This window comes from Symphodus melops (assembly GCF_947650265.1).
Source record: "Symphodus melops genome assembly, chromosome: 13".
NCBI classification, from domain to species: Eukaryota; Metazoa; Chordata; class Actinopteri; order Labriformes; family Labridae; genus Symphodus; species Symphodus melops.
Window position 1 is genome coordinate 4,694,820 of NC_136703.1, and position 19,593 is coordinate 4,714,412.

General features: G+C 40.5%; 3 protein-coding genes across 3 annotated transcripts; all 3 read right to left on the bottom strand.

The window, feature by feature from the left end:
- Window positions 1-119: 119 nt before the first annotated feature.
- Window positions 120-7,611, bottom strand: LOC306833842 (transmembrane protein 106C-like). Its single transcript, XM_079359421.1, has 8 exons — window positions 7,493-7,611; window positions 6,926-7,192; window positions 5,754-5,817; window positions 5,478-5,637; window positions 4,086-4,226; window positions 3,171-3,220; window positions 2,410-2,463; window positions 120-1,472 (listed from the first exon to the last, which is right to left on the bottom strand). Exons 2-8 carry the CDS (start codon window positions 7,137-7,139, stop codon window positions 1,316-1,318), a joined length of 840 nt encoding a protein of 279 aa, XP_079215547.1. The 5' UTR covers window positions 7,140-7,192; window positions 7,493-7,611; the 3' UTR covers window positions 120-1,315.
- A 712-nt stretch (window positions 7,612-8,323) lies between these two features.
- On the bottom strand, window positions 8,324-10,973 carry LOC306834506 (PTB domain-containing engulfment adapter protein 1). Its single transcript, XM_079360437.1, has 7 exons — window positions 10,943-10,973; window positions 10,789-10,864; window positions 10,214-10,285; window positions 9,458-9,556; window positions 9,199-9,336; window positions 9,008-9,112; window positions 8,324-8,801 (listed from the first exon to the last, which is right to left on the bottom strand). Exons 2-7 carry the CDS (start codon window positions 10,831-10,833, stop codon window positions 8,736-8,738), a joined length of 525 nt encoding a protein of 174 aa, XP_079216563.1. The 5' UTR covers window positions 10,834-10,864; window positions 10,943-10,973; the 3' UTR covers window positions 8,324-8,735.
- Window positions 10,974-12,047: 1,074 nt separating this feature from the next.
- sars1 (seryl-tRNA synthetase 1) lies at window positions 12,048-18,949 on the bottom strand. The gene is made up of 11 exons (XM_079359058.1): window positions 18,747-18,949; window positions 17,744-17,814; window positions 17,547-17,627; window positions 17,291-17,449; window positions 16,362-16,505; window positions 16,095-16,250; window positions 15,419-15,640; window positions 15,154-15,283; window positions 13,657-13,814; window positions 13,451-13,580; window positions 12,048-13,048 (listed from the first exon to the last, which is right to left on the bottom strand). Exons 1-11 carry the CDS (start codon window positions 18,880-18,882, stop codon window positions 12,873-12,875), a joined length of 1,563 nt encoding a protein of 520 aa, XP_079215184.1. The 5' UTR covers window positions 18,883-18,949; the 3' UTR covers window positions 12,048-12,872.
- Window positions 18,950-19,593: the final 644 nt, after the last annotated feature.

Genomic DNA, 19,593 nt, shown 5'->3' on the forward strand with positions numbered 1-19,593 from the left:
TTTTAAACGCTACACAAATAATGATTTATTGAACACAGGCTGCCGATTCATTTTCTCTAGATCAATGTATGAACTTGTTGCAGGTCTAAATTGTTTCCACACAAAACCATCCAGCGCCGTTTGTATTTATCACAACTTTTATTATTCACATCTCATTTTAATGCCAGTTTAAGAACAGTTTATTAAAAAGTAGTAAAATCTTTCATACATAAATTTACAAACCACTATCCCTTTAAAAAAAAAAAAAAATCACAATATTTTCAAATCAACTGTTTTTGCACTCAGAGTGGATGCTTTAAGAAAAGTCCTCCAACATTTACCTGCTGGTCAAAAGTCTCTGTGCCTCCTGGTCTGAAATGCCCACCGACAAGTTGGATGATTAAGGATTTTTTAACCAAAAAGAGAGAGAGCAATTAGGTCACTTCAAAATATGAAATCAAATCTAAGAACACTGCCTCTCTCACTTTTATGAATCCAGAATACTGTCAAGAGATCCTTTTTGTTTAAACTGTTTTTTTTGTTGAATATGTGAATGCTATTCTCAAACTTAAGAAACTGTTAAATAAGGAAGGGAGCAATTGTAACAATAAGTCCAAGTTTCAAGGTGCAAATACTAAATACTAAATAATCCCTGCATTCAATCCACAATAGAAACAACCGGCCAGTTCCTTCCCTGTTAGCAGCATCAAGTGAAAGCAGTGTTTTAACACAAAGGTCATTCAAGCTTTGCTGAAGGAAAATTCTCCTGATGGTGCAACAACAGCAGCACAGACAGACGGAGCTATGAGCGAGCAGAGCGAATTCAAGGCAGGGCAGAAATGCTGTCTAGTAAGCAGAGAATGTCGGCCATTCATCTTGAAGAAAAGCTCTTTCTCTGACATTTGTCCTGCCTACACAAAACATGGTCATGATGCGCCCTTGCTTGCAGGGACTTATTCAATTTTCTACTTTTGTTTTTTAACCCCCAGAACATGTGACTCGCTCTGCCCGAAACAGCAAACGATCATGAGCACTAATAATTCAAGTCAAGTCTAAAAGAGTTTGGCAAGAAATGTCCACGTTTCACAACCACCACAATGAAACCAAGCATCTGTCGCCTGCAGGCTGTCCAATAGGAAGTTCATCCAGCTGCAAATCCTCATCTTTTCCAGGAAATAGCCTCATCATTTACAGCACCTTCTTTAGAACTATTCTACCCTGAGCTTCAAAAAAAAAAAAAAAAGCACCATTTGAAATTATTGCTGCTATTGGATAGAAACCATCCTGGAGTGCTGCACGACGATCTTGCGCCTCCTCCTTCGGAGCGAGGCAGGGCTCATGGCAGAGGGGTGCTGAGGGACAAGGCGGGGGACAGGGTGGAGGAGAGGAGGTGCTGCTGGACGTCTGTGGTGTTGGAGCCACAGTCGATGTAGCGGTAGGCCTCCAGGCTGTTCATGGACGTTCGCACCATGTTTGCAGTCGTCACTGTGGTTCTGAAAGAAGGAGACAGAAATAAAGACCAACGCTGCAGCGAACACAGAGAGGCTTCAGAAAACACACGGGGCGACAGAAAGGATCTCAAGGGTTGAGAAAGGAGATGCGCCGAGTCATTTCCTGAAGTCTGAAGTGTCTCCAAATGAAGAAGTGAATCTGAGCACACGTCACCTGGGTTCATTGAATATCTGACCAGGTTTTCACGCCTTTAATCCTTCTGAGCTTTTACAGACGGACGCAGAAGCAACATCAGTTCTGATCATCATCATGAACTTATAATGAGAAATTAAATGAAAACAAATTTCTCATTTATCCTGCTTATTTTTGGAGGAAGAAAAGAGGCCACGAGCTGTAACTCATATCGTACTACATGTGGAGGTTGGCTCTTTCATTCACAGGTTTTGGAACGTGTGTTAAAAGATTCAACATCTAATTTATTTATGATTCTTTTTTTATATTTTTTTATTTGATTGCTTGTTTTCAAAGTGTTCAAAGAGTCTTTAAGTTTGATGAACACGTGATTCATATGTTGTCAAATCAAAATCATGGTGAATTATTTGACACAAACAGTCCGTCTTGTTGTTCTGGGACAGAAAAGAAGAGTCCATAAATCTGGACTGTTGTTCAGTAGATGAACTGTACGTGACACTTTTAGTCTGAAATCGTTTGTGAACTCCACTCTGTCACCGGTCTTGTGCTGCGTGTCACGTAACAAGAGCGAGAGTGTAACAGGATGAAGTAATACTACTGCACAAACAAAACAAACAAGTCTACCTCATCCACTTAACGCAGTTTATCTTCACCTTTATCTTCATTTCCTCATTCTTTCAAACTGGACTTTTTTCTCATGGAGGACTTTTTGTAGAAGCAGGTGAACCTAAACAGCTCGACTAATGGAAGTAAACATGCAGCAGAAGTCATGAAAATAAAACTCACTGCATGAGGACGACGATGTTGTGGACCTTAATGCTGGGCATGGTGCAGAAGGCGCTGGAAACAGACACACAACAGAGAAACCTTTAGACTGAAACACTCCAGAATCATCTCCAGTTAATCAACAACACGATTGAACAGATGCGTCTGTGTTGGATTCATATTTGGCCATTTCTTATGGGGGTTTTTAAACCAAAGGGACCGTCGTCAAACTGCAGAGTGAGTTTACTCCTCAGAGGACGATGTCGACGTCAGGGTTGAATCAGCGAGGGTTAGTGTGACGTGAACACTGTAACAGCACAGTGTAACGTTGTGAACACAATATGTAGGCTTCATACCGAACATACATATATCTTAAAAAAACAAACAAGAAAGTGTCTCAGTGTTGACATAAAATGATGTAAAAAGTGTTTCATCAGTTGTTCTCATGATGGTCTAACACGTGTCCGGCTCTGGACTGGAGATGAGGAGCCAGAACTGATGCTGACTTTTAAAGTACAGGCTGGAGTTGCATTATGGGAAATGTAGGATTGAGTGTTTTTTGGAGCTTGACTTATACAGTGGACTTAAAGTCAGTGTTGCAAATCCTTTTCTGCAGCTGTACCATTTGACTACTCTCTCATAAATCCTTCTCTCATGCTGGAGCCGTCCTTTAGGCGGAACAGACCCGACTCCTACTCAACAAGAGTCTGTGGACAAATGTCCACGTTACGTGTTCTTCCATATGAAAGCCGTTTGGACAAAGTCAGAGCAGAGACACTTACTAGACGTAGGGTGCACTGCTGCCGATCTCCACGCTGACCGTGTAGTTTACCTGCAGAAGACGGACACATCACACACACACCCGTTTGAACATGTTGACATTTTCCATCTTCAGCTTCAGACTTGTGATATAAAGTCTTTTTAGGAGCAGGATGGTGTATGTTGCATCAGATCCATAGAAACTACAGCTCCCATGTGCATGGTGATCAACAGCTTGGTTGAATGAAAAAAATAAGAGGCTTTCACTACATAGAAAATACTGGTTAGTAGGATTAAGTCATTCTTTCTTTTGTTCTTTTTTTGATGGAATTTGTTGGCAGGAGGTGGGATGTAAGATTTGGAGTTTAGGGGGAGTGTGTTTTGTTCTTATGTCTTCAAGCATGAAAAGCTTTATGAAGGAAGGCCTCGTGCATACAGACAGAGCAGTTTTTATCCGACAGATATCACATCCTGTTCCCGGCACACCTACACGCGTGCTGTGACAACATACTGAACTTTGAACCTGAACTACTTGAGGACTCTCTCTGTGCACACAGCACCATGTTTACAAAGGAAGGAAACCTTTTAGAAATGACTGGGCCTTACATAACAGTCAACCGCCTTTCAACCTTTGCACACTAGACGTCATACAGAGTTATTACATCTTATCTGATTTACAGTGAAGACAAGTCTACAAAGCAGACATGCTGCATGTGCTACTTCACCTGATGGTTTCCATAAGAAAGCACAACAGCCTTTTTTTATGTGTTGAATATTTTAAAACCTTTAAATATTTCCCCTTGTCTTGAAAATGATGAACGACTTTGTGACTTTTCAGATAATTTTAGCGATAGAAAAATCCATATTGATCTGCAATACATAACACATCATACAGTTGATGTACATAAAAAGCTATGATAAGAGTTATTCCACTTTACCTGACTGTCACTGAGCGGCAGCAGTGTGGTGACGTTGTGAAGCTGCTGGGTCCCGATCACTGTCTTCATGTAAAACACCTGACAGCTCACACTGTCCACCGACACCGAGAAGAAGTTTGGGTTGCTGAGGTTCAGCGTGCTCTGAGAACAAAATGAGAGATACAGAGTAAGCTATCATAACTATTACAACGTGTTTCATCACAATCTAGCGCCTCATGTTAAAGGTGGAGTGATGGGGGGATACTTTTCATCACCACAGAAAGTTAAAAACAACACAGCAGTGTCTGAGAGAGGAGTGCTCAGAGGCACACGAGGAGCTGCAGAGAGCAAACATGTCTTGCACTGATTTCCTGTTCAACCCTTCAGATGCAGATTTCTGGATGGTTCTGTATCTCAGGAACATTCCGATTTAATCTTTCATTAACAAGCTGGAAACATGGCTTGTGCTTGACGACAAAGAAGCAGAAAAGAAGCCAGTCTTAAACAATAAAAGACGACGGCGTAAACAAGGAGATTTGCTCTGCTTGTAGAGGAATGCTGCACACATTCACATCACAGTCCAGATCTTCTTCTTCTTCCTGCCTCAGTGAAAGAAAAGTGTAGGCATTATTAAGAGACACATTTTCCCCCTATTGAACTTTTCCTGAACTTCAGTCAACGCAGCTGCTGATCCATATTTCTGTGAACTGATCCGTTTATCCTCTGATCTCATTCGCTTTAATTTGGATGCATTAAAACAAAACTCTGACCTGAACGACCTGAGTTCAGTTCAGTTTGTTATTCCACAGAAATAAAGAGTCTGAACATGGAGGAGGAGGAGGAGAGAGAGAGTAAGGGGAACGACATGTGGTGGAGCTACAGGTTGGACCCAAACCTCCCGCAGAGTGGACCGCGGCCTCTGAACATAAGACGGGTCCGAGCACAAACCACCACACTAACACTGACCACAAAAATAATCAATAAGTAAATATAATTACAATCATTTAATTATATAATAAATAGAAAAAGGACTTGTTGACCTAGATGACTGAGAAGCGACACAGACGTCAGTTTCAGTCTGTTGGGATCCTTTGACTTAAACTGGTGTAGTGGTGAACATCGGCCGTGGAATAAATCCAACAACCATGAAGGTTCTGATGTTTGTTTTGACCTCCAGAGACTTCATCATGTCCAACAACGAGGCCAAGCTAAAACCTCGAGAGTTCAACAACAGCACGAAGAGCAGCCTCAGCAGATTCAACACCTCTCTCAAAGTTTGAACAAGAATTGAACTTTATAACCGTCCTAGAGGTGGAAGGAATGTTGGATTAAACTTCATTATTTTCAGATTAGTGCACCTTGTAAACAAACAGCGAGGTCTAACCAGCTACAATCGGCTGGGGGGCAACCTACCGTCATGTTCATTAAGACTTTCTGATTGGTGGTGTCGAATTGTACAGTGACTGAGTGTATGCCATCGTCCATGACAACAACGGAGCGAGGGAAGAGGAAGAAGGCCCCGAGGGAGGAAGCCAGGAGACACAAGACGATCGACAGGACCACATACAGCTTCCTGTAAAAATCAATGAGGCAGTTTGTAGTTTATCTGATACAATTTAACTTTAAACTGTGAAAAACAAACATAACATGGGCACAGAAATACATATACAAGTACTTTTTTTCACTTACGTTCTTTGCGGCTGCAGCCTCTGGTCGCTGTATGGAATCAATGCAACCAGCTCATTGACTTGATCTAGAAAAACAAAGTCAAACAAGTCAAGTCACATATTGATTAGAGTTTCTCCTCTATATAGACATTCCCAACACATGGGAAAGACTCTTAAAATTCATAACAACAGTGTAACTTAACAATAGAACTATAAATGCAGCCAAAACGTTATTCTGTCAGTGTAATTTGTTGAATTAAAAAAAAAAAGTAAAGTGTTTGCTTTTCTACATACTTACAATAACAACCTACAGGCAATCTTTCCAGCTGAGTTTTAAGTGATATTGCAAATACTAGATGTTATTATTATTATTATTGTTTTACATAATTGTCTGCATGTTTTGGCTTAATCAAACTGAATTAGTATATCTAACAGTCAATCTAATCTTTATTGTGTTCCCATGAGAAAGGGGATTAACTGCTTTGGATATTTTGGTGTGAATGTGCATCAAGTGTCAATTATTTTACTGAGCGCTTCTTAAACATGTTTATTTTGTTATGTGAAATATATTGTGCCATCTAAGACCCAAAAAGCTACACCTTGTCATGAAATAAATCTGATGAGACGAAAAGTGTCCAAAATTTGGCCGCAATTTTACGTGAAGGATTTGTTGATGGGTCCTGAAGACGGACCAGTTAAAAACCAGCGATATACAGAAAATACATTTTTAATAAGATATTGCATCCTAAAATCCATCTAAAAATATTTGAGCTTTTAATTCAAAAATAAATAAATAAAATACAGAGTTGAAATATTTCGTAGTTGGCACGACCTCATAAATATCCAGATTCATTACATTTTGCCTACTTTACTTTTGCGTTTATTATGACCTTTTTTGGAGGCTTTTGCAAGACTGATCATAAAACTACCGTTATTTCTATTTTTGGATTTGATATTTGCTTTTGAAATCAAGCACAACAATAAATAAAGTCCGACTGACTGAAAAGAAACATGATTTGTGACATTTACTCTACCAGCTGTCTGCATCTCCTCAGACAGACTATTAACACGCAATACTTGAAATAGTGTACTAAAAGGTAATGTAAAATTGATTTATTGACGTGTTTAAGTTTTTTTCTAATTCAAAACATTGTTTCTTCGTTGTTGTTGTTGCTCCTTCCCGTCTCTACTCACATGAGGGGATCCGTCCTGTCCCCTGGCATGTCGGACACGTTATGCTGTCCCTGCCGGTAAACTCCACGTATGGGAACTGAGCGATATCCTCACGTCTGCTCGTCCCATCCAGAGAGTCATTATCGCAGTCTTTAGGTTCTCCCGTCCCGCCTTTGCTCTGCCTGTCCGGGAGGAGAGACAGGCTGCTGCCGCTGCGAGACAGCCGCATCCCCATGGTGGCTCAACAGGGCTGTCGGACCCGAGTCTCCCGAGCCGACTACAGCGAGTCTGCAGGTGGATGGAAATGAGCAATTTAGCCGTTGATAAAAGCTGGGTACATGTAATCAGCTGTGAGAAACAGAGACCAGACCTCATCTGTGTGTTATAGAAAACAGTGATCATCCATCTCTATGGCAACAACAATTAATTCAAAACGAAGAGGAACTGAACGTCCTGTTTAGCTAGTTAGCCAGCAGAGACGTTCAACAAGTTTTATTTACCGACACAAACCAGCGGGCTAACTCGAGTTTAACGTGTATGTCTCCTTGTTTACGTTACAACAACGTCACACACAATTACTTTACTCACCTTTTGGACCGAACAAGTCAAACGGTGACATCCTCTGCTGAACTGAACTCGTCTTAGCAGCAGCAGTACTCACACACTCGAGCTGCGTTCAAGGCCTGCCTTCACGTGGTGTTGAAATAATCGGACAAACTAGCTTCAGATTGTTACATTGCACACGAAAGGCTGTTAAAAGGCGGAACAAAATTGCTAAATTAGGAGTAACGTATTGCCTCGAATGTGCTGAGTTGACTTTTATTTTTCTGAAGAAACATAACTGGCTAAGTTGACTTCATGGTGTAACAAAACTATGTATTCGCCATTTATTAAAACTTTACTTCATGGCTTTAATCGGTCGCAAGTTGGTATTATTTTGTTTCCCATCAGTGGCTGTCATAGCACAGTCATTTAGTTCACTTTCAACCATAGAAACATGATCATTTTGTCTCTGCGTTGTTCCCACATTACGACTTTAAGCTTATGAGCACATTGAAGTCAGAAGACCTCCAACCTCGGGAACATACCATCCGAGTAGCACGTGAATGCAGCAATATCCTGTTGCCTTCAAGTGCCCTAGGAACATTTACTATTCAATTTACCTTTATCCAATGAGACTCGTGCGTTCAAATGTATTTATTTATTTATTTATTTATTTATTTATTTATTATTATTATTCTTATTATTGTTGTCATTGTTGTTGTTTCGTTGCATCAAGTCATATTCTAAAAGTCTAGCTGCACCGAATAGGTAGCCTTGCAAACAGATTTTATTTTTTCTTACCCAGTAATTCTCTGACATTGTATTTTAGGCTATTACAGTACAAAGAGAAGTCACACAAAAACTTAACCACCAAGCCAAAATTTCTCAGCCTTTATTGTATTGGTTATTCAGCGAAGGACAACAATTAAACATAAATAATCTGACACTCTGCGATGTATTTAAACGCACCCGTTTGACAACAACGTTGGATGACAGTTGGTGAGCTCACTGTCGCCCTCTACTGTCATGGATCCAGATAATATATCTAAAAGGCATGAAGCGTTTTAAACAATAAGCGTTTATATTTGTGTCAACTCAGCCTTCTTTGTTATTTTTCTATTTGTTCTCCGCTTATCTGTGATCAATTACTCTGCTTTGACATTTCCTGAGGAAACACTGTGTACATTTTTAAACATAGAGAAAAAAAAAAGAGATGTGAAAGAAAAGGAACCTGGAGAAGGGTTATTTTTGTATTTATGTGTGTACACATGCAACAGCTTGGATCATATTAAACATGACTATCTTGTTTAAGTCTCCTTTTCAGCTCCTCATTCTCTCTTTTCAGCATTTTATTCTAAAAGGAAAAGAAAAGCATGATAAATATTGGAGGTGTTGTATAAAGCACCCCACAGAACATTTGCATATTGATGGAGTTAATATAAGATCCCATTTTATTCAGCCATTGATGTCACCAGAAAATCTCATCCCAAAAATGTTTGTTCTGACAATGAAGTAAAGAGCTCAAATTTAAAAACCTGTGAGATTCAACGTAGAACTAACCTTATGTCTGAGTGCTTCCACTTTCAGATCTTGGTTCCCCCTGGTGTTCCTCTCACTTTTTGAAGCTCGACAGGTGTCTCCGATTAATGACACCAGCACATGAGACTGAAGGATATTTAGAAATGTGAATAAAACACAGACTTGCTCCAGTAGGAAATGCATACGGGATGTGCGGCGCTGTCCATACTCACAAACTTCCTGCTCTGGAACAGATAACAGTAGTAAGTGTCGGCAGCAGGGTTTTGCGCCACAAAGCCAAAGACTTTGGGTGAAGATGGGATCACAGCACAGAAGGAAATACTGGACAGAGGGCACGAGTACAGCAAAAACTGAGGGGAGGAAACACAATGAGACCAGTAATGTGATCAGTCAAGACCAATGAAAACAAGAATTACATTGTATACATCTTTGCACTTATTTTATGATAATGAGAAAACTGTAGTCACACACCTTGGTTTTGTTTTCTAAAATGTCTATCATGCTCATTGTCAGGAATAAATGGACTTTGCTCTTCTTCCCTGCCTTTTCTAAATTGATGTTGTCTGGTTTCTGTGGACGACAAGGGAGTGTTTGCATCTTTGAAGCCATAATATGTAGTTAAACATTTTATAAACAGCTGTTATAGCGATTACAAGCTTTCCCATTCTGTTTCCAAGAGGAGTCTTTTCAAGGCATATGAGTGTGAAATTAACTATTTAAACACATTTGAAATGTTAGCTGTCAACATAAATGAATGAATAAAACCTTTTTTGGCTCTCAGGGAATTTGTCTTTCACTGACAGCAATAAATAGACAATACAAATAAACATACATGACAGAAAATTAAAATAACCAATTAAAATACACTATTAAAGCATAAAATTAGGGATTGCAGTAGCAAGTTAAAGAAAGTGCAGAGTGCCGAGTTCATCCTGTATAATCAGATTTTATTAAGCAGCAGAATCCTGCGTGACACAAAGGGTGTAAGGCCTCTTTTAGTCCTCATCCTGCCTCATTCTGTACTTGCTCCCCTGAAGTCAAGAGTCCAAAGGGGGTGCAGAGGGTCCGCTGTAATCTTGTTAGCTAAATTCAGAGTGTACTGGTCGTATTCATTCAGCTAAGAAACAACACTATGGAAAAGTTATTTTGCACTAAAAAACAGGGACTTCAATGGTCAGGTAAGAATGAAACAGAAAACTACAAAGAAAGGTTGAGGATGATGCTCACCTTTAAGTTCTGATTGGCTTCCTCCAGGGTCTGTAGTCCACCAGGGCGGCCCACCTTAACTCGGCCAAGAAACTTCAAGTGGAGAAAGAAAAAGACATAAAACATTAAACCCAACAGGCTGTGCATTAAACTGTTTTAACAAATCATAACTAACATACAAATCTATAATATAAGTGGATAACTGAGTGAGTCTACACAATACAGGCCCAAGGGCTCTACAAGTTCACAGGGGCCCTTACCCAGAGCCTCTTATATAACTGTAAACACTGCTTTTGAGAAAGTCAATGAAACTACCCAAATCAACCTCAAGAAGTTGCTAAATAACCCAAAAGAGACACAAAATAAACACAAACTCTTGAAAAGCAAACGCAAAGGGGCACAAATAGCAACAAAAGACACAAAATAAAGACCAGGGCACGCGAGCTGACCACGCATTTAATCAAAAAATACAAACATTGCATGATTGCTACCATCAAGTATTACTCCATTACTTCCAAAATTACAAGTACGTAGCTCATGTTGTTCTTCATTTTCTACAGTTGGAGTGACATTGCCTGACCATCAGGAGTGCTTACCTTCAATGAAAAGGAGATCTCGTTATCTTCTGAAGTGTCACTCATTGTGTCACAGCCACTGGAAACAAACGTGACCCTGGAGAGAGATGAACAGATGTGTCTTCGAGATGTTTGGTGTTAAAGCAATATTTAAAACTCCTCTTAAGTTTCGTACCATTTAAAATAGGGACTCTGCTTCTTCTTGTATTACAATGGCTGCAGTGTAAAGTTCTGTTGGAGTTAATCAGTAACGGTTGTTTCTTCCTTATTGCCCTTATCAGATGAACAGGTTGATCCTATGTTCAAGATACGTCGACAACAATAAAGGAGTTTGGAAATAAAACGTTTGAGGGGAGAAAAAAATCACTAGTGTTCCCTAAAGAACCTGAAATATAGAAACACACACCGGAGCTTTAACATCTGTTTTTTGTTGAGTGAAAATGTAAAGATCTTTAATATTTGACTTATTTCAAACTGTATGATGAATGCTATGAAGCTGTAAATTAAGATGTGTTTCCTGTTATATTGTGACTGAAGGCTGCAGATTTTAACTTTAGCCTCTTTTTCAACCTCTAGAGGTGAGGCTCTAAGTTCTTCCCACTCAGATGAATCCCAATCAGTGGCACCATCAAGTGGTGAGGGACAGGAAGGCAGGAGATGGTGACCAACCTGCTAGAATTGCTCCCCACATTTGGCTATGTTCTGCACTGTTCATTTATGCAAAATAATAAAATAACCCTCAAAAGACCGTCTAATTACCAGTCGTCTCTCAACAGGAAGGTCAAATGTCTGATGATCCAGCTCCTGCAGCCTCATGTTGAGGAGTCCTTGGACAAGACATTTAACCCAAACTTGCTGCGGCTGCGACGTCAGTGTTGTAAAAATGTGTCTGAATGGATGAGTTACTGCTGATCACACTGCCATCAGTGTGTGAATGTGTAGGTGTGACATGAGGTCTAAAAGTAATTTGAGTAGTCAGAAGACTCGAAAAGCTCCAGTTCATTTACCAAAATTTGACATTTGATTCCTTACAAAATGTTCATTTCTGTTCAAGATTATATTTTGCTTTTTCAGCACAAAGAGAAACGAATAAACCGTTTATTCTGTCAGCAACATATTTTTACTTTAAAAAAAGTCAACATTTTAAGTGTTTTTCTCTGATAAGAACTGGATCGTGTGTTCATTTAAGTGTTTTAATAAATACAGCACAGGTTGGAAGTTAAAACAGCGATATATGAAAATACTCAAAGAAAAAAAAAACACCACACAAGACAAGGCAGTTCCATACGGATTGTATTTAATCTGAGTGCCACATCATCAATGCTCAGTAATATATAACCTTATATATATTTGCATTAGCACGACCTTACAAAGTCGACGTCTGAGTCGTGGACAGCGTTAAGGTCAACAACGACGTCAAGCAACGAATAGAGGAAGATGATGATCGTGGTTTTGAGTCGACATGAAGCGAAGCCTAAAACAAGCAGAAAAGTCCAGCACCTGATTGTTCCCACTAAAAGTTTACAGTAGTAAGATCAACTTTAAATCCACTGAGAGAAAACAAGCGGAGAGGAAGGTTTGGATCTGAACAAAGAGCTGAGAAATGAAGAGTTTAGATTTGTAAATTATACAAAAACACACTTTCCAATGATTAGAACAGATGCCCCCAAAAAAGCTGGAAACAAAGATGTAAATAACCAGGAATTTATGGGGACTACACTCGAGCCACTGACTGGCTGCCATGAACGGGGAGGCTGGAAACTCAGAATATATTGCATTGCTGTCTTTTATCTGTTTGTTTTAGGCTCAGTGTTGCTGCAGATGTAAGTGGAGGAAAGACAAACAGACAGATGGTGAGGGGACTCTCCAGTGAACTGCAGATGAGCGACAGCACAGATAGATCCCTTTTTATGTGCGCTTCATGTGAATGAAGATCATCCACTCAGTTAGAAACAGACGGCATAGAGCCAGCCTCCTCTGTTAGAACAATGGTGCATCAGGTACACGTCTTTGAAGATATGAGAGAAGATGTATCTGACTCGCTCTATTCCATCAGTTTCTATCTGTGCGGCTGGTGAAGCGAGACGCTCGTCGTGTTTCGGAGTCTATGATTCGTTGACGGACATGCTCTCCATGGCGTTGGGCAGGTCTCCTCCTCCCTGCTGCTGCTTCTTCTTCTTTCCTCCTCCTCCTCCTCCTCCGTCCTGCTGTTTCTTGGCTTTCTTGGACACCTCCTGATCAATAGGAGCCGGTTTGACGAACTTGATGATCTCTGTCAAACCTGGAGAAGAAAGGGGACAGAAGGTGGGTGAGACAAACATTTTCAAGCACTCAAACAAATCATTTTCAAAAAAATAAAATCTGAAATAAGGTCTTTTTATCAGACGCATACTTTGTAATCTCTATCGGGCTTTTCACACTTAGCTTATTAGTTGTCAAATTAGGGAAATTATTTTCTTTAGTTCCACATGTTATCATAGTACAAGATTCGATAGGCTTAAAATGATGCGCTCCCTGAAATGATCTACATATTTCAGGGAGCGCAGATTTGAAAACAGCTGACTTCCTAATTGTTTACACATTGTCTGAGTTTTCTATATTGGTGACACTTTAGAAGAAGCTATTTATTGTCATTGTTTTAATAACAAACACACACGATGTTATATCATCTAGCCCTGTTTACCAGGAGGCATGAAGTCCTTAAGCTTCTCCGGGATAATGATTCCCTCTTCCGTTTGGTAATTCTCCAGGATGGCACACATCACTCGTGTGGTGGCACACATGGTTGCGTTCAACATGTGGACAAACTCCGCCTGAAAGACAAACAGGGAGAGGACGTTTTAGAGGAAGAGAAGAAGAGCAGCAGGTGTTCGTCAGCCGCAAACTCACCTTGTCCATCATCTTCTTGGTCTGTCCGTAGCGGATGCGGAGGCGTCTGGCCTGATAGTCGGTGCAGTTTGAGCAGGAGACTAGCTCTCTGAAAGCGCTGGAGCCGGGGAACCAAGCCTCCAGATCAAGCTTCTTACTGGCTGCATGATTCAGAGCACCTACGAAGACATACAGAGGTCAAGGAGCGTTAACGGTCCGACCTTCATTAAAGCACTCTCAGCTCTGCAGGAAATCATAACTCGCCTCCTGGTGCCTGTGTTGGTACGGACACACATGACAAGACGCACAAATCCCTGCAGTGTGACTTTAATTTATGGTTCCTCAATGCCTCAACAGAGAATGATTTAAGTGACATCATAATAATAAAGAATAAAGAATAATCAACCTTTTTTGTTTTGCAAAAGCTCAAACATTTCCGTCACATTTTATCTTACAAAAGAGAAACATGCTGACATTTAAGAAGCTGGACTCGACATGTTTTTTATTTTGTGACTGAAAAAAGAACTTTGAAGGACCAGCGTCTAGGTTTTAGAGCCCCCTACTGGTGGCTTAGCAGATTGAACCCAGAGGTCTCTTTATATTTTAAGCCACTTTATAAACGCCGGAAGGAAAATCCGGTCTTCACATGCTATTGTTGAGACATGCTTCTCAATACACACATGTACAAACATGAGATGTCAGAGTGGAGCTGCTTCACAGGGAAGGTGCCAAACTTTAACCTGCGACCCTTTAATTCCAAACTCAAGTCCCTAAAGACTGAGCTGCTGTCTACAGAGAGACACTGTCAATCTGCAGAACGCTTTTTTTTTTTGTGCATGTTATTTATTCTGCGCGTTGCTGTCGTTTCTTTTTTTAAAAACAAAAGATGACGAAGTGGAGAGGTGAATGAAAAGGTCACAGACAGGACGTTCATGTCAGAGGTAAGCGGTCAGAGTCTTGTCCAAAGCTATTCAAACTGAAACCCGCACGAGGTCAACGTGGTGAAGTGGTCACCGTTTCATTTAGGCACCAATACAGCTACATCGAAAACAAACAGCCTCCTCTGAGCCCGTCTCTGTGTACACATGTTATTGTAAGTCTACGGTTACCATCTGGATACACCTCAGTCAATGTTTGGTCCATCTGTGCTGCTCTACAGCAGCATGGCACACAAATTAATAAAATCAACACTTAATAAGCTCATCCAAGACCGAGCTGATTAGTCCCTGAACAGGAAGTGAAGAAAGAGGAGAAATCTCCTTAAGGGATCAGTCTGTGACTCACTCTCTCTGTCCTGTGAATGTTCAAACGAGAAGAAGAGTCAAATAAACTCATCTTTAGAGTCAAATATATATATGTAAAAAAGATCAAATCTCTTTGTGTATCGGATCATTTCTGATCCACAGTACTGTCTGATATCAGGTTTGTAAATTACGTCAAGATCCCAATCAGTCCCAGCTCTAATTTCAGAAGTGACCCGGGTAAAACTTGACTTCACTGAATGCTCGTCAGGCTCACCAGAGACGATGTTGACAATGCGATAAGGGATTCCTAGTGACTGGTAAAACTCCTCCGCTGTGCCAATCATCTCATCAAACATCTCCCAGGACTTGCCGTCATGTGGAGAGGCGTAGACGAACTGCTCAATCTGCAATGAACAACAGCAAAGAAAACCATCAGAGACATTTATGTAACCAATTAGTAAACAAATAAAAACTAATTGTCAGCAGTTATTTGGAAGTTGAATTGACTGACAGACATTTTACACATCTATTCAACTGACCTTCTCAAACTGGTGCACCCTGAAGATCCCGCGGGTGTCCCGACCATGGGAGCCCACTTCCTGCCTGAAGCAGGTGGAGAAACCTGCGTAGCGGACGGGCATGTCCTCGGGTTTGAGCCACTCATCCCTGAGGAAGGCTGCGATTGGCTGCTCGGAGGTGGCGATGAGGTACTTCTCATCGATGGCGGCGTCCTCTGACTTCTCACTGCTCTTCCCGATGACCTGGTGTGAACACACGAGGGGTTTCAGATGGAGGAACAACGGTGAGAAATCCAGTAACAGAGTTTGTGAGGTTATGAAAAACAGGCATAAAGGTAAGATGGGTCTTTGGTTCCGATACATTAAAGAGTAGAACAGCGCCCCCTTGTGGCTAATAAAAAAAATAAGGGTTTAGTTTTTGACATGTTTCATCATGTCAAAAACTAAAGCCTGTATACACAGTAAATGCCCATCAAGGAAGAAGAGAAGTACGGTAGAAGATTTAAGATGCTTCATGATAGAGAGCTCAACATGGCCAGTATTACCAGCAAGGAGTTCTTCTTTTGTTTGGAACGTGAAACAGGAATTTTCTTATCGTTTGATTTCCAAACTTCATAAAACATTTGTATCTAATTCTCATATTGTTCAGTGCTGCACTCTCAGGTTTCACAGATCTTTTTCTAAAACATGTTCTGACCTTGTAGAGCTCGTCGTCAAACTGGCTGAGCTGTGCGACTTCCTGCATGACCTCCTTCCTCATGAAGAAGGGCGTGTAGAGCATGGTGTATTTCTTGCTGTACAGGATCCTTAAGGCATAATTGATCAGAGCCTGCTCCAGAAACACCAGCGGCCCCTGAACACAACAGAGGAGAGGTCAATATCTCGACATTCTTCGTATGCAGGTCAGAAGGCAGACGGGCAGTCTGTAAACGCTTTATTAAGTGTTAGAATAATGTGAACCAACCTTTAGAAAGTAACCTCTGCTCCCGGCCACGACAGCGCCCCTCTCCCCGTCAAAGCCGTCGATCATGACCACCAGGTCAACGTGAGAGTACTTCTTCTGCGCGCTGCAGTCTCCCCAGGTACGCTCCACCTTGTTGTCTGCGTCCTGCCAGGAGGAGAAACAGTTAACAGAAAACATTACTGGAAACTATTTAGTAATAGAATTATTAACAATAGAGACGAAACACTAAAAGTAGCGTTAATCTTTTTATCGATCAAAAGGAGAGAAATCTAATAAAAAGAAAAAAATGTGACAATACTTTAAAATGAATCAAATACATGAGGACGGTCTGAAAAAAAGTACAGTATTGTAAACAGTATCCAACTTTTTAAGATGCGCCTCATCAAAAACAAACGTTATCTCTTTGAAGGTTTACATATTGCTCTATATACCGTGTACAGGTCTATACTGCCCTCTGGGTAATACAACAGTTCTAAAGTTGATACCTTCGAAAAGTTTGAAATTTATGCATGAACATTTTTTTGAATTATTTTCAGCCCATAACTATAGTTAAACACCAAAACATTTAAAATAAAGAAGACAACAGGCCTTTCAAGGTCCTTCTGCCTTCACATTTCTGCAAACATCGTATCTCTTTCAGTAAACCGATGCTGTGATTGGATCATAACATGTTTGCTGCAAACTTTTTCTTCCAATGCACACCAGCATTGGAAAAAAATGCAGTGTTTTCACGCTGTAAGGCAGCATTCATATTTTTTATGAGAGGGCATTTTCATGATGGCAGTCCAATGTAAGTCGGCCGAGCTGTGACGTTTCTTTAAAAACAGTCTGCAAAGTTCACATTTTATAGTTTTTTTGTTTCCTGCACAAAAAACTATTTAAAGTCAGCCTCTTTTTTTAACCTGATGTGCATGTTTCAAAGCTCTTACCTCATCATTGCTGATTGGCACAGACGGGTGCAAAAGGTTGCCGATCTCCCTCAGGTACTCAAAGCGCTCTGCCTCCAGCTTTGTTCTCTCACTGTCCATTTTCTCCACTGCCTCATCCACGAGCAGACGCACCTTCTTGATCTGGGTGACTGTGAGGGCCTGACACGGGAAAATACAACACGTTAGGAAAAGTTCAAAGAAATTAACCTTTTCAGAAAATAAAACACTGCATAAAAAGAGTTACAGACGGTCATACCGACAGCGTGTCAGCCGTTAGGGACTCCAGATTCTGTGCTTCTTCTGGTACAGAATCATCATCTCCAACTGGTTCTTTTTTCTGCATTCACAATATAAAGTTTGATTAGTGAGCACTTCAGCACAGTCATATTTCTCCTCTACATTACAAACGACTACAAGCTGTCTGTGATTTTCAGTGTCCTAATGGTCTCTTACTTTCATTTTCTCCCCAATGCTCTTGCTGCAGAGGTTCTTCGCTTTGTTGAGGTTGTCTGCAGTGAAGCGGCCTGTTAGGAAGTAAATGACAGTCAGTAAGAGTATGGTTATGTGTATTAAAGAGAGAGCTACATCAGCACAACCAGTAACCTGATGACAGGTGTTAATGCTTATCTCATCTATGTTATGAACAAAAATCAGTCTGGTTCAAACTGTGACTGCCCTGCAGGGTGAGGTTGACTTGGCATGTTGTTGGCTAGGATTGCATCAGATTGCACGTTGCTAGGCTAACCCGGCGTTAGCACACATTTAGTTTTTGTAGGTAACATTATGTGAAAGCGTTTCGACTAGTGGTTGGTATTTATCTATCAGAAAACCTATAATAAGAAAGCACAGCTGACCATGGATGAAACCATATGGCTCATGGAGAATCTTTGAATGATGCTAACATTAGCCACACTGCGGTCTATTCTTTCCCGATGGGAGAACATCACACCAAACCTCCTTTAGATATCACTTTTAAAAAGTTGTCTGACGTATTTACAAACGGCCAGGTCATAAACACATTAAATTATATGACAGCTTATTCAAATAATGTCACATTTTGAGTTTGGCATAAATGTATTACAAGTAAGACAATCACTGAGCACATAATTTGTTAACTTTGTGAAATAAATCAGCGTCATCTGCAATGAGGAGACTCGTCACCTGGCATTAATGCGGGCGGAGCATGGGATATAAAATACTTATTAAATTTATTTTCTGAACACATTTTTAAGCAAATAACATTGACGAATAGAAGACCGGCTTCTAATATTGCTAGATGCATTTAAATGTTTGCGAATTAGGTTTTTAAGATAGCTTTATTCTCAAGATTAAAAATAAAAATATAGATTTTGAATGGAGTTTGGGCGTGAGCTCAGATTCTGACGTAGCCATCGCGCTAGCTCGTTAGCTGCTATGACTGAAGCGACGGAAATGAATACAAAAAAGTAGCCCTTACATTTTCTCCACTCTGTGTCCGCGGCGATCAGTTTGTCAACCAGTGTCACATCTTTAAACCTTTTCCTTTGAGTCTCGCGGATGATTTCTGGATCACCGCCTTTGTCGGTCCGAAACAGGTCCAAGTCGAGCACCATCTTTCCACGCTGTCAGAGAGAGCCTGCACGCGCCGCTCACTACGCTGACGCCTTCACCCGGGTTGCCAGATTTAGGGAAACTGCTTAACCGGAATTTCATTTTAAGTAGCTACTGATTCATTGATACAATCTGACTTATTAATGACAATATATTTATTTTAAAGAGCGTTTCAGACACTATAGAATGAATTATTTTGAGAAATGCTCGATCCTGAAATAGAATAAAATACGATTAAAGATTACAGATTTTCTACAACCTGGCAACCTTCCTCCTCTCATCTGCAGAATCACCCATACAGCAGATACCGTGAATCATCACATAGTATTTCTTTCTATTGGCTGTAGTTAGGACAGGGGTTCCCAAACTTTTCAGCTGTACATCCCCAACATAAGGGTGCCAGACCCCGACTGTCCCTGGAGGTGGTTCAGGCATAACACACTTACCCAGTGATGTGTGTAGTGGGGCCTAAAGAAGTGGGTATACTCATAGTTTTCTCCCAAAATGTTTCTTTTAAGTTGCCTGTCCACCAAAAGTGCATATACCCTGCACTACACTACTATTAATACCACCGCTAAACCAACAAAAGCCTAAAAACCATAACATTAATAATATTGTAATTTATCATTTAAAAAAAAAAAGGCTAGAAGCAGGATACACTTTTCCCCATGAATTCACTTTAAAACTAAGCGGACAAGCAAAACGCAATACAC